Source organism: Colossoma macropomum, unplaced genomic scaffold (assembly GCF_904425465.1).
Source record: "Colossoma macropomum unplaced genomic scaffold, Colossoma_macropomum, whole genome shotgun sequence".
NCBI lineage: Eukaryota > Metazoa > Chordata > Actinopteri > Characiformes > Serrasalmidae > Colossoma > Colossoma macropomum.
The window spans coordinates 6248576-6261880 of NW_023494791.1; the positions used below are offsets into that span (position 1 = coordinate 6248576).

General features: G+C 38.3%; 1 protein-coding gene across 1 annotated transcript in view; it reads left to right on the forward strand.

The window, feature by feature from the left end:
* Nucleotides 1-13305, forward strand: part of LOC118810153 (CUB and sushi domain-containing protein 1-like) — a 597007-nt gene that overhangs the window by 532861 nt on the left and 50841 nt on the right. Inside the window, 7 exon segments of the mRNA XM_036573713.1 lie at nt 271-459; nt 1186-1363; nt 4585-4730; nt 5564-5644; nt 7467-7580; nt 10883-11071; nt 13070-13216. Coding sequence (XP_036429606.1) covers nt 271-459; nt 1186-1363; nt 4585-4730; nt 5564-5644; nt 7467-7580; nt 10883-11071; nt 13070-13216 — 1044 coding nt within the window.

The following is a 13305-nucleotide window of genomic DNA, read 5'->3' on the forward strand; positions in this document are numbered from 1 at the left end:
AGACAGACTGCGGATAGATGGATGCATTTGTAATGGACGATAATGAATGAATTGCATGCGAAATAATCTCAGATATCTGAAGGAAGGGATTTCTGTGCAGGGGCGCAAGAGATTTGGCTTAATCTTACTTAATCACTCATAATACTATTGAAATCACACCTTAATTGGATGATCGACATGTTTTCCTATATTGTTGTGCCATATCTGAGAACTCTTGTCTCATTGCAAATGATGAACAACATCTTATTTCTGTTTTTTTCTTTTTTCCAGCATATCAGTTACAGAATTGCCAAGATCCATATCCATTCCACAACGGATATATTGTCAACAATGACTTCAATGCAGGCCAATCCATAACATTCGAGTGCTTCCCTGGATACGTATTGGTCGGTCATCCGGTGTTAACATGCCAGCATGGAACCAACAGAAAATGGAACCATTCATTTCCTCGCTGTGAAGGTAAGCAGCATGAGGGAAAAGTAAAAAGAGAGCATTAATACGATTTTTGAATTTTTGATTCTTTTCTGTTTCTTTTGTTTTTATTGATGTAGAAGTGAGCTCTGACTCCGAATTTAGGTTTGCGTTCGCTCCAAGTTTTTCAAAAGGAGCATTTGCCTGCTTTTGCAGGCTTTAAGAGGTATTATCCATCCATTCTGTGCTCCCAAAGGTCTTTTTAATGATGCTCTTTAAGTGAAGTGTTGCTGCTTTGTGTTACTGGTACAGTACAACAAGGACTGCAGTGTTTTTTTTTTGGTCTTTCAAAGCTGTCTTTTAAATTAAGCACCTTGAAGACTGAACCAGTGGAGACCCAGGCTACAGGGACCTGGTCTGAATTGCAGCCTTGATGATCAGTGAGAGCGGTGTAGTGTGAAAGCTGTCTGGCCTCTAATCAATCAATAACGCTGCACTTTTCCCTCTTCTTCTGTCGATCTCTGAGCATTAGAGACCGCTGCCTTCTTCTGTTCAGCACCATTCTCAGACTGAACCACCCCCCATCTTGTCCCATGATCCTCTGATAATCCTGATAATTCCAGAACAGACGGCCATGGTCCCCCGCCTGACACTGTCGTCATTAGTATTATGATGTCGCATTTCCCGCAGCTGATCGTATGCCGCGAATATCGCTCACAGTAAGATGGATGAGCGTTGCGCCCTTGCTCAAACTGTATTTGTCTTTGTGTGCAGCGCCCTGCGGCTACAACGTGACGGCTCCAAACGGCACCATCTTCTCGCCCGCCTACCCCAACGAGTACCCGGACTCGCAGGATTGCACCTGGCTCATCACCGTGCCACATGGCCACGGCGTCTACATCAACTTCACACTTCTGCAGACTGAGCCCGTCACCGACTACATCGCAGTGTGGTGAGCGCTACCACTGACCTGCAGTAAAGTGATAGATTGGCCAAAATTTTTAAACTGACCAGCTTTCCCCTCACCCCAGGTGTAGTCAGCCAAGACATGTTTGGTGTCTGAAGTTCTCAGACCTTCTTCAGGTTTGCACTGGAGCTACGAGGCTAATGTACAGTCCTATGCAAAAGTGTGGGCACCCCTGGTCAAATTATGTTTTGCTGATTTTTTAAGTGAAAATAAGTTGACATTTCCTCTACAAAGTACACTCTTTTGCACATTGCACATTTACTGTTTATTTGCTGGAAAAAAATAAAAGCATAAGTTGTGGGCCTGGGCTAAACTTATGGCACGTTTTGTATTTTATGTTTTTTTCCAGTATTTTAAACTCAGCAAATAGACGTGCACTAAATTTTTATTTGTTTTTAATTTTTTAAGTGTTCACTTTAGACGATTTGTTAACTTATTTTTACTTAGAAAATCAACAAAGCATGTTATTTGAATGCGGATGCTTAGCTAACAAGTAAGAGAATCATAATGCAAACTACATTCCTAAAGCACACTCTCCTCAAATCAGCTGATAAACAATCTCAACTAGACTTGCCTATGTAATTTCTGAAGCTATATCAATGGTGGACAAAGTACTAGAGTGAAAATACTTGAGTGAAAGTGAAGCTTCCTTGGTGCAATATTATTAGTCAAGTAAAAGTAGAAGTGCTCTATATTTTTACATGAGTTAAAGTACAGAAGTACTTGCATTTAAATGTACTTTAATTCAAAATCATTATTGTCATTTCTTCTCATCTCAGATGTGTTGAGAAAGGGAAAAAAAAATTTAGATTCTCCCGGACACGGTGCTACATTTGACACAGAACAGCAGCAGCAGACAACAGGGCAGAAAGACAATAAATATGATAAATGCATACAAACTATACAGATACACCACAGTAAATTCTTCTGTACAATATACATTAACTATACAACCATTAATTACAAGACGAGAGAAAACAGACCATTCTAACAGTCCAACATTTCTCCTCTTGTGTCTTCAGTTTAGGAATCTTTCCATCTAAACTCCTGGGATATCCAGTATCTGATTTAAAAATACTCCAAACAGTGTCTGAAATCTGAAAGCTTGTCAGAGGTGCCTAGGCCTAGTTACAGTTATTAAGCTGTAATGGGATATTCACTATTGAGGGGTGAGATATAAGGGAAGGTTTAATGTGTCTGCGTTACATATGAAAATTCATTCTTGTGGAGGAGGTAAAAATGATGATATACTGTGAAATGTAGCAAAGTGAAGGTAAGTCTTAATGGAAGTATTTCAAGTACAGATACCTTAAAAAAAAAAAAACTTAAGTACATGTACTTTGTTACTGTTCATCACTGCACTGTCTGACATACCGTTACCTAAAAAAATGGACAAAGGTATGGAAAAAAAGTTCAGACTTCATAATGGCCACTGTCAAGGCCGTTTCTGAACAGTTTGGAAGGGCTCTAGACAGCATTTTATTTGTGGGACCCCCTAACTACCCCAGTCTTGTCTATGCAAGAATGAAAAAAGTAATACTTTATTCTCTTTAATCAAGCAGAATCTATAAAATTCCATATATAAAATCAACAAATGATGAACAAATACTGTGTACACATGGGTGGCTTGGGTGCCCTAAGCTTACTGCATATACTGCTTATTGCAAGAAACGGCCCTATCTGCTAGTGTGGTGCAACTTACTTTTGTCCGTGTCATACAGTGTCAGAAACCACATAAGCAAGCCTGTTCCAGATTTCTCAATGAACTGATGTAATTTCAGTAAAGGGTGTGATGATTTATGCATGCATTTAGCACAGTGCTTATAGGTGGAATATGAGTTTCTATTACAAGAGAGCTAAAGAAGCCAACTTTGGATATTAAACATGTCTTGGATGGTGGACTACATGTGATGTAAGGAGAAAACTCTGTCAGTTTGATCTTTAAAAAAGTAAGAATGTATATTATATACACAGCTGTTTAAAAGATTGAGATCACTTGTTATATTAATAGTTGCTGTTATTTTATTGAATGAATGTAGTAAATATCGCAGCAAACAGCAATGTAGGGGACTAAGCACTACAACTCTAGTAAGGCTAGTGATGAGGTAAAAGAAAACACAAAATGGTGCTATAATGCCAGTCAACCTGATGGGCGGATGACATCACATTTTGCAGGATCCCCATCATGTTTTGCAAGAGAAAAAGAATAATAATATGTACTAATAATAAACATGCTTTGACCCCTGATTATCTATTTACAGTCATTTCTTGATAGACTATCTGCCTTAACATCACCATGTTTCAAACTTGAGGCATTCCAAATGTTAATTTTACTAAAACTTTTATTAGAGCTTTCTCTGTTATTATGGAATCCTCATACTGGCTGCATCTAACATTTCTTGATTTTTACAGCTTCCAACAAGTTAGCTGAAACATAGGAAGGTCTTATAGTTCTAGCATCATAATAGAATCATTTCATACACATATCTACAATAAAATGGTTTGATACTATTAAAAAACTAATTTCAAATATTTCAATGGTGCAAACTTTTAGTAATGTAGTGTAAAACAGTGCTGAGTTGCTGTATAACAGATAGGAGTTCTTCATAGCATGAACTATGAGCTTCACAATGATTTAACTTTGAACCACTTGGTGTATTCATTTTTGCTTCTTTCTAACAATGGCAAAATGTTTTGAACCCATTCCAAGTAAAAAGATTGATCATAGTAATTAAATGTTTCATGTAGTGAGCTAAATATGCATGAAAGTGACAGAAATTACAACTTGTATGACTTGTTCATGACATTATAGAGATTTCCTCTCAAAACTGTTTGGCGCACTTTTGGAACATCATACTAGTAATTTGTATTGCATAATTAGAATTCCTCCTAAGTGGATCAAAAAATGTGTAGCAATGGAGAAAAAGGGCCCTATCTCGGCCCTTTTCTTAGTTATGTAGGCCATTAATCTTCGAAAGCCATTAAAAGAGTGAAGTAGTCTGTTAAGTCATCATTTTTCCTGTTTTCATTCAACACGGCCTGTAATGTAATGGCTTTACATGAAAGTCAGCACAAATCGAGCCATAGATTTGAAAGTAAATCAATTTTCTCAAACCACTCTGAAATGGCGAGGCGTTATTAAACCGTTTAATGCAGGAATCGGGAGTTTGTAATGTATTTCCAATGGTGCGTCTGCTCTCTTTCAGGGACGGCCCTGAGCAAAGCTACCCACAGCTTGGAATCTTCAGCGGCAATACGGCCCTGGAGTCGGCCTACAGTTCTTCCAATCAGGTCCTTATCAAGTTTCACAGCGACTTCTCCACGAGTGGATTCTTTGTCCTCAATTTCCACGGTTAGTTTCTCTTCTAAATGAAAATATTGTTTAAAAAATATTGTCACAGGAGTGAAATACATACCATGCATGGGACGCTCTGATAGTTGAAGCATAAAGCAGCATGACGGCAGCTGCTTCTGATGACATCAGCGTTATTTCTCCATATTACATGAGTCCAAAATAGAAGCCTCTTTTATACATGAGTCCAAAATAGAAGCCTTTTTGATATCAGTGTCAGCATGCAGGCCTGTGTTGACAAAAATGTGCAATCTTTAGTGTAAAAATAAGCCATGCTTTCTTTTTTAACCTCAAATTTGTGAGTCAGTATGAGGCAAACATTAGCATTATACATTTGTTTAGATACAGTGTGACCTGTAACTGTAGTCTGTGAGAACACTTTTGGAAACATGCAGCGCATTTTGTTTTCATACTGTATGACTATGTCATTAATATGATAAAGATGTTATAGAGCTGTAGGCAAAAGTTTGGGCACCCCAAGTCAAATGATAGGTTTTGTTGATTTAAAATTAAGTACACATCCTCTACAGACAATACTTTTATCTATATTATAATGCAAAGTATTGTTTATTTACTGAATTTAACATATTGGAAAAATTAAAACAGAAAATTTTGACTGTGCCATAAACTCAAGAAAATAAGTAGAAAAATGCACTAACATTTGCAGAAAAATGCCATATATAAGTTTGTTCCCTGCAGAAGATGTGTTTACTTATCACTTTGAAAATCACCACAACATGTAATTTGACTGGGGGATTTTAGACCTTTGCCTGTGGCTGTGTATAGCATCTGAGATAAGGCATATAACTTCAGTACATTTCTGTGTTTTTCAGCTTATCGTCTCAAGAAATGCCCCCCTCCCCCCACTGTGGAGGAATCAGAAATACTATTTGAAGATGAAGACTATGAAATAGGTATGTGTGACACTGCTAAGGCCATAAAAACTCGAATATGTGTTTAGCTGAATCACTCATTTTCACAAAAATGTAAAAAAATAAATAAATAAATAAATAAAATAATAATAATAATAAAAGGGAAGATGTGAGAAAATGTGAGACAGAGAAGTTACACTTGGGGTCTTCCTCTCAGGGAAGATGGGGTTTCAGACTGACAGGAAATTATTAAATATGTAGCGCATGTCAGAGGATGAAAAGCCTCGTAACACTCTTTCCGATGACTGCCATGACACTGCAGTGGAGGTTTAATTTTGCACCAGGATTCAGGTGCTGTTGATTTTCAGTTATCAAGGTCACACGGTATAGTGACAGACCAGTGAATGCATGTTTCTTTAATCTACATTTAATAGTAGTATGATGAATTTAAAATGTTGTATATCCATTTATAACAATTTTAGATATGACGAGTTTTTGAACAAAATAACTGGTGTATAATGGAAAATACATTTTTATATCTGTAACTAAAAGTGGTCTATAATGTGTTGTAAAATGAAACCTTTTACATACTAATAACAGTTATAATACAAGAAAAACAATTAAAAGAAATAAAGAAAAAACAGGTAGTACTACTAAAGGTAAGTAAATGTGAAAATAAAGAAATACAGTACTATGCAAAAGTCAGAGACCACCCATTTTTCACTTTTCACTTCATACAGCCATTAAGTTGCTCATTTTTCAGCAGGAAACATAGATTTAACAGATCACACAGCCTCAATAGCTGTGTAAACATAAACGAAAACATAAGAATTTCCAAACCGTGCAAGACCTGGTAGACACCAAAACTGCCTGTCAGATAAACAGCACTTAAGGCTTTCATCTTTGAGAGCTTCCTTTCATCTTACCTCCACTGTGAGAAGACAACTCAGCGCTGTGTGTCTGAAAGGATGTGTAGCTGTCAGGAAGCCCTCACTGACAAAAGAAATAAGACAAAAAAGAAAAACTGGACAGGTCCCAGATCTCAACATCACTGAATGTGTTTGGGATTACTTTGATCGAGAGAAGCAGAAAATGTAACTAACTTTTAAGACTGAACTTTGAATGTGAGATGTGGGAAAAATATTCCTGCGGATTTCTTTTGAAAACCTGAAAATAGGTATTCTGAAAAGAGCAGAAACTGTAAGCAAGGCAAAGAGTTTATTAACCCCTTACATGTCCAGGGTCCACCTGCAGGCCCAAAGTTTTATTACGCACTTCTGCAACCTAAGAATAGCTCAACCAGTTTGCAATGAAGTCCCTGTAGTTACTGAATAATAAGTCTTAGTATGTAAATAAGCCTGGAATTTTAAGGGGCTAAAACTGAAAAAGTTGATATATTTAGCATTTAGTTTTCTGTTAAATATATGTTTTCTGGTTTTGAAAAATGAATAGCTTGTACTTAATGTCGATTTTGACTGGAAATTAAATAAATGAAGGTGTAGTCTCTGACCCTTGCACAGTACTATGTGTTTTTAGTTGTTTTTTTACATCAGTGATAGAGGGAAAAACATATTTATAAGTAGTGAGTTTCAGACTGGATTTGGTATAAAAACAAAAGGCTGTTTCACCACCGCCTTCAAGCTTCATATCAAAATGTGCAGAAGGCTAGCACTGGATAATCTTAAGACACAGCTTGGAGAGATTCTCAAGGAAAGAGGCAGCCAGTGGAGTGATGTTAAAACTGTTAAAAATGTAGTAACAACAAATCTGCATTTGCTAATTGTACATGATCTTCAGAGGAATCTTATAATTTGGTGTAATATAGCTGAAGGTTTTGCAAGTGTAACTCTGTTTCACCCTGCAGGTGATGTTGTGAGATATCACTGCTTTCCTGGGTTCACCTTGGTCGGCAACGACGAGCTCACCTGCAAGCTTAACTCCCACCTGCAGTTCGAGGGCCCTCCCCCGGTGTGCGAAGGTAAATGATAACATGAGGTTCAAAGTCAGGTTTAAAAACACAGCCTTCAGAGATACCTGCTGAGGTGATTACCTTACAAGTAGAAAAAAAGGGAGAAAAGGCAACATGGAGGAGGACAGAAAAGGGTCAGAGATCATCTATTTATCATTGAGTGGTGGCTAGAGTGCTTGTGCAGAGCTTTGCTCAAGACTTTATTCATAGATAGGGGATACAATGCAAGAGCAAAGGAAGGAACTGATAAAAACAACCAGCCAGAAATAGTGCAAGAGAGCCAAGCTAACTGGAGAGCTTTCAGCTATTGGAGTGATTATTCATTTTAGCTGAGCTACACCATACACTGCATGGCCAAAAGCATGTGGACACCTGACCTGTCCATCACACCTATATGAGCTTGTTGGACATTCCATTCCAAATCCATGGATGTTAGTGTGGAATGCCCCCCCACACACACAGCTATAACAGACCCCACTCTTCTGGGAAGCTTTCCACAAGATTTTGCAGTGTGTCTGTGGGAATTTGTGCCCATTTATTTAAAAGAGCATTTGTGAGGTCAAACACTGTTGTTTGATGAAAAGGCCTGGCTCACAGTCAATGTTCAGTTCATCTCAGTGGTGTTCAGTGGGGTTGAGGTCAGGGCTCTGGGCAGGCCACTAAGTTTCAAACCATGTCTTCATGGACCTTGGTTTTTGCAGAGAGGCACAGTCATACTGGAACATGAAAGGGTCGCCCCCAAACTGTTGCCACAAAGTTGGAATTGTCTTAAATATGTTTCTATGCTGTAGATTTGACATCACCCTTCACTGGAACCAATGTGCCTAAACCCTGAAAAACAGCCCCAGCCCATTATTCGTCCTCCACCAAACCTCACTGTTGGCACTATGCATTCCAGTAGGTGATGTTATCCTGTTATCTGCCAAACCCGGATTCATTCATTAGACTGCTAGACCATGAAGCGCGATTCATAGAACACGTTTCCACTGCTCTAGAGACCAGTGGCGGCGTGCTTTACACCGCTCCAGCCAACGCTTGGCATTGCGCCTAGTAATCTTAGGCTTGTATGTAGCTGCTTGGCAATGGAAACCCATTTCATGAAGCTCCTGATGTACAGTTCTTGTGCTGATGTTGCTTCCAGAGGCAGTTCATAATTCTGTTGTGAGTGTTGCAGGAGAGGATGGGCCATTTGTCACTCTATGCACTTCAGCACTTGGTATCTTTACTCTGTGAATTTGCATGGTCTACTGCTTTGCAGCTGAGCTGTTATTGTTCCTAGACACTTCCATTTCACAATAATAGTACTTACAGTTGACTAGGGCAGATCTAGCAGGGCAGACATTTCACAAACTGAGTTGTGGCAAAGGTGGCATCCTATGAAAGTGTCACGTTTAAAGTCATTGAGCTCTTCAGTACAGCCCGTTCTACTGCCAGTGTTTGTCTATGGAGATTGCATGGCTATATGCTTGATTTTGTACACCTGTTAGTAATGGATTTGATTGAAACACCTGAACACAATGTTTCACCATCTGGTGTACAGCCATCCCAGAAAAGTAGAGGCAAAGGGGCACAAACTCTATTAATACCCTTGATTTCAGATGAAATACTGGATGTGCAGGTTTCTCCAAACTTCTGGCCGGATTTACTAAATGGTTACGGTGACACTAATGCAGTTTGCACATGCAAAAGCACTCTCAGCTGATTTGTTTTCACAGCTGCAGGTTTTAGTGCACCTCACTTCATGAATGTGCATTTTAGGGGGTGGCACTGGTGACCTGACAAAATAGGGGAGGAGACCAGTAACCAGCTGGAGCTGTTTTTTAAGCTAAAGAGAGGGAGGTTCAGTTACTTTGATAATGGCCGCTCTACTGAAGGCATGACAGAAGACAAATTTCTTATTAAACACAATCGTGTCTTTTTGTCTCTTTCTTTACAGTGGATAATTCTACTTAATTCTTAGGATTATCTCTGTTGTTAAAGTTTCAAAACCATTAATTCCAAAGTCCATACTGCCCATACATGGAAATTAAACGGTTTAATTAGCCCATTATAAATTCACTGTTTCTGTGATGTCATGAACTTTCAAATCATTTACACATAGTCACTTATTCAGGCTATAGCAGTTTGGCACTGAGTGTTGTTGGTACATAAACCTACACAAGTGTGTAAATGGAAATCGTGGAAGAAAATAAAACGCAAGAAAAGTGGAGGATGTAGGCCCTTTAAAGGTAGAAAATGCAAACAAATCCACAAAAAAATCACCAAAATAATATAAAGTAAATGTTTAAAGGTTTCTTCCTGTAACTGTTGAAATGCAAGTCATTGTTTTGGTTGTGCAAAATATAGGACAGACATTTTTGGGACAGTCCTGTGAAATACAGAACAAATGGTCACCCTAATTTCAAATTGGCCAGTTTGCAGGTGACGTCCTTTACATGACATTACCACAGTAAATCACTTGCAAACTAGCTTGAGCGCTGCAGGTTTTACACACTTCTTAGTAAATCTGGCCCATAGAGTGAATCAGAAGCTGCTGTCCATGGTTCTGGAATGCCCTATGTCTTTCTGGCTGTCCTATAGTGAAGAACAGAAGCCGCTGTCCATGGTGCTGGAATGTATTATGTCTTTCTAAGCAAACCACAGAACAGTAGCCGGTTCTACACTAGTTTCTTGAAACTTTACACATGTTCATGCAGCTTGTATGCAGTCGGGAAAACATGTTAGTTGCTGTTCTTAGACTGAGGATCTTCCTTTGTGTTTTTTTTTTTGTAACCTAAATGTAACAGGTATCGTAGACTGTATGTTTGAAAGCTCTTCAAAATGTCTTGGCATCGAGTTATTATGTCTGCAGTCAAAGCTACTTAAAAGCATTTAATGCCTTTTGGGCCCATATCATAAGAGTAATGCAGCATATAAAGCCCCTCCAAGTGCACAAAGCTGCTAATGTGTTCTCCAGAGGTTTCAGTAGTAAATCTAAACAGTTTGATGTGTCTGCAGTTGTTCTACAGTGCCACAAGGAAACAAGCTTTCTCTCAGTTTGTTTCCATCTCCCTCATGCCCACAAGGCACATTAATGGGAAAAAAAAACAAAACAAGAAAAGGACTTTTTTGTCTTATCAACTCAGGACTCATTCCTCAGGTGAAACCAGGAGAAACAAGTGTGTTAAACATGTTCAACCAAAGTTTCAAACCTCACTCAAGAGGCTCGGCTTAGAGCAGCCGATCACATTGTTCATTGTTCTTTGAGTTAGTCTGATCACAGCAATTCTTTTCAAATCCCTATAATGGTCTCCCTGCTCTTGTCCTGACAGCTCAGTGTCCTGCGAATGAGGAGCGTTCGATGTCTTCTGGGGTGATTCTGAGCCCGGGCTTTCCCAAAAATTACCCCAACTCCCAGACCTGCTCCTGGATCATCAAAGTGCTGCCCTCATTCACCATTTCCATTTACGTGGAGATATTCCAGAGCGAGAAGCAGTTTGACGAGCTAGAGATCTTTGACGGTAAACATTAGGGACGTGCTGGTTCTGGGCTGATACGATAACCAATAATTAATACCTTAATTTGGCCAATACCATATTAGTAACAATAGCAACACTAGTTTTTGACATTTTAAATTAATACTATAACCCATATATATGTACAGTGAACATTAGATACTGTTCAGATGGGTTTAATGTACACACGGAGGTGGTGTATGTCATTTTACTGTAGGACAATCTGTATGTTTATGACCACGGGATGAGAAAAATCAATTCATGCATTGGCGTTATACCAAAAAACGCAATACACAGCTGTGCACAAGAAGAAATCATGTCCAAACATTTAATTTAATTGTAATTACATTTATCGTAACCATTTACCTAGTTGTATGAAGTGAATGCAGTGTGTCGTTAGCGTTACTGTTAGCTTGGGAGTTTGCAGTCAATAGCACAGCATAAAATCAAACTTTGTTCTGTCATTGTACATGTTTTAACATTCCAAGTCAATTTGAGACAGGAGAATACATATTGGCTTGATTTGGGGCACAGAGAACTAGAGAATCATCGCTGTCATGCAAAATCTCCAACTGTTTACTTCACTTTTTTGCATAATTTGCTATCTCCAGTTGCCATTTGCACTGTGTTAAAATTTCATAAATGGACCAAGTGAAATGGTTCAAAATTACTTGGACAAATATCTCATTGCGTTATCTTCCATTGTAAGTTAAGAATATTTTTCTTTCTCCAGTAAAGTTACCACTTTGGACATACAAAGTTTAGTTCCAGCAGTGATAAAAAGCTTCTTGGAGCTCCTTACTTCTATAACATTAAAACTTCTTTTCCACTGGATTTGATGGAATATTTACACTGCAAAAAGAAAAAAAAACATCTCAAGTCTATGAGATTGTTGTAAGAATATTATAAGGTTATTCAACTTGTTGCTGTACAGTATTACTTGTGAAAGTAATCTTATTCCATTGTCAGCAGTAGCATTTTACTTGTTACAAGAAATAATGCAGAAAATGTGTTTGTTTCGAGAAATAAGGTGCTTTAGTTAGATAAAAATTGTTTACAATTCGTTAAAAAAGTGTTTAAAAATATGTGCCCAGAAATTCAATAATCTGAGAATATTCTAACAATGTCAGAATGAGAATTAATAGATATCCTGACTAGATTTAAGATGTTTTTGTTTGCTATCATTTTTTGCAGTGTATATGTCAATCTGCACAGGACCTGCAAATATTTCTACAGTTCATTTTGTAGTGGCTAGGAGCCTTAGAATCTTTACCGACGTGGGAGAAAAATGACTGACACAGCTAATTCTGATAGAACTAAATCACTGAGAAATACTATTTATAATGACATTACCCACCCCATGTAAGCCTAATTCTGTTCCAGAGGTATTAAGCCAGGTTAAAAGTATTAAGATGGATAATTAATTAATGTTACAAAGCTGTGAAACAGCTAAATTAGACATTTTTCAGTTATTGTTTACATATTTAAATCACACACAACAATGTTGAATGTTAGGCTAAAGGAATGGTTTGGCAAAAAATCTAATTTGCTCAATTCTCAATCTCTCCCAGATGTAGTTGATCAACCAAGACATGTTTTGCTGTCTAAATTTTGCTTCTTTAGTTTGGAACTGGGGCTACAAGGCTAACGTTGCACACTAGAACTCAACAGTCACTCAAATAGCCCAAATTGTTTCTTTAAAAATACAGCACCGAACACCTGCTTAAACCACATCCAGGTCTTTATTAAGGTTGTATAGACTTGTTGATTTGGTTTAGGTCATAGTATGACAGTATTCAATTCCAATATTATAGTAATAACAGAATTTCCTCATTAGTGGGGAATAATGTATCAGCCGCTGATATATTGTGCACCCAAAGTAAACATTTCTCATGACCTTTTGCTTCAGCGCCCCCTTGAACTTTCATTCTGTCTCACTGAAAGTAGGTCTTGCCTAAGATATTCAGCTCTGTTTTGTTGTGGTTGTCTTGTTTTGTTTCTCAGGACCATCTGGCCAGAGCCCCTTGCTGGTGGCACTTAGCGGAAACCACTCGACGCAGTTGAATTTCACGAGCAAGACCAACCAGCTTTATCTCAGATGGTCGACTGACCATGCCACCAACAAGAGGGGGTTTAAAATCCGCTACACAGGTTTGTGCTTCGTGTCTGTATTATAACTACAGCATAGCCGCATGATTTCATATTTTGAAAGCCGTTCGGAAGCAGATACGTCTCGCAGC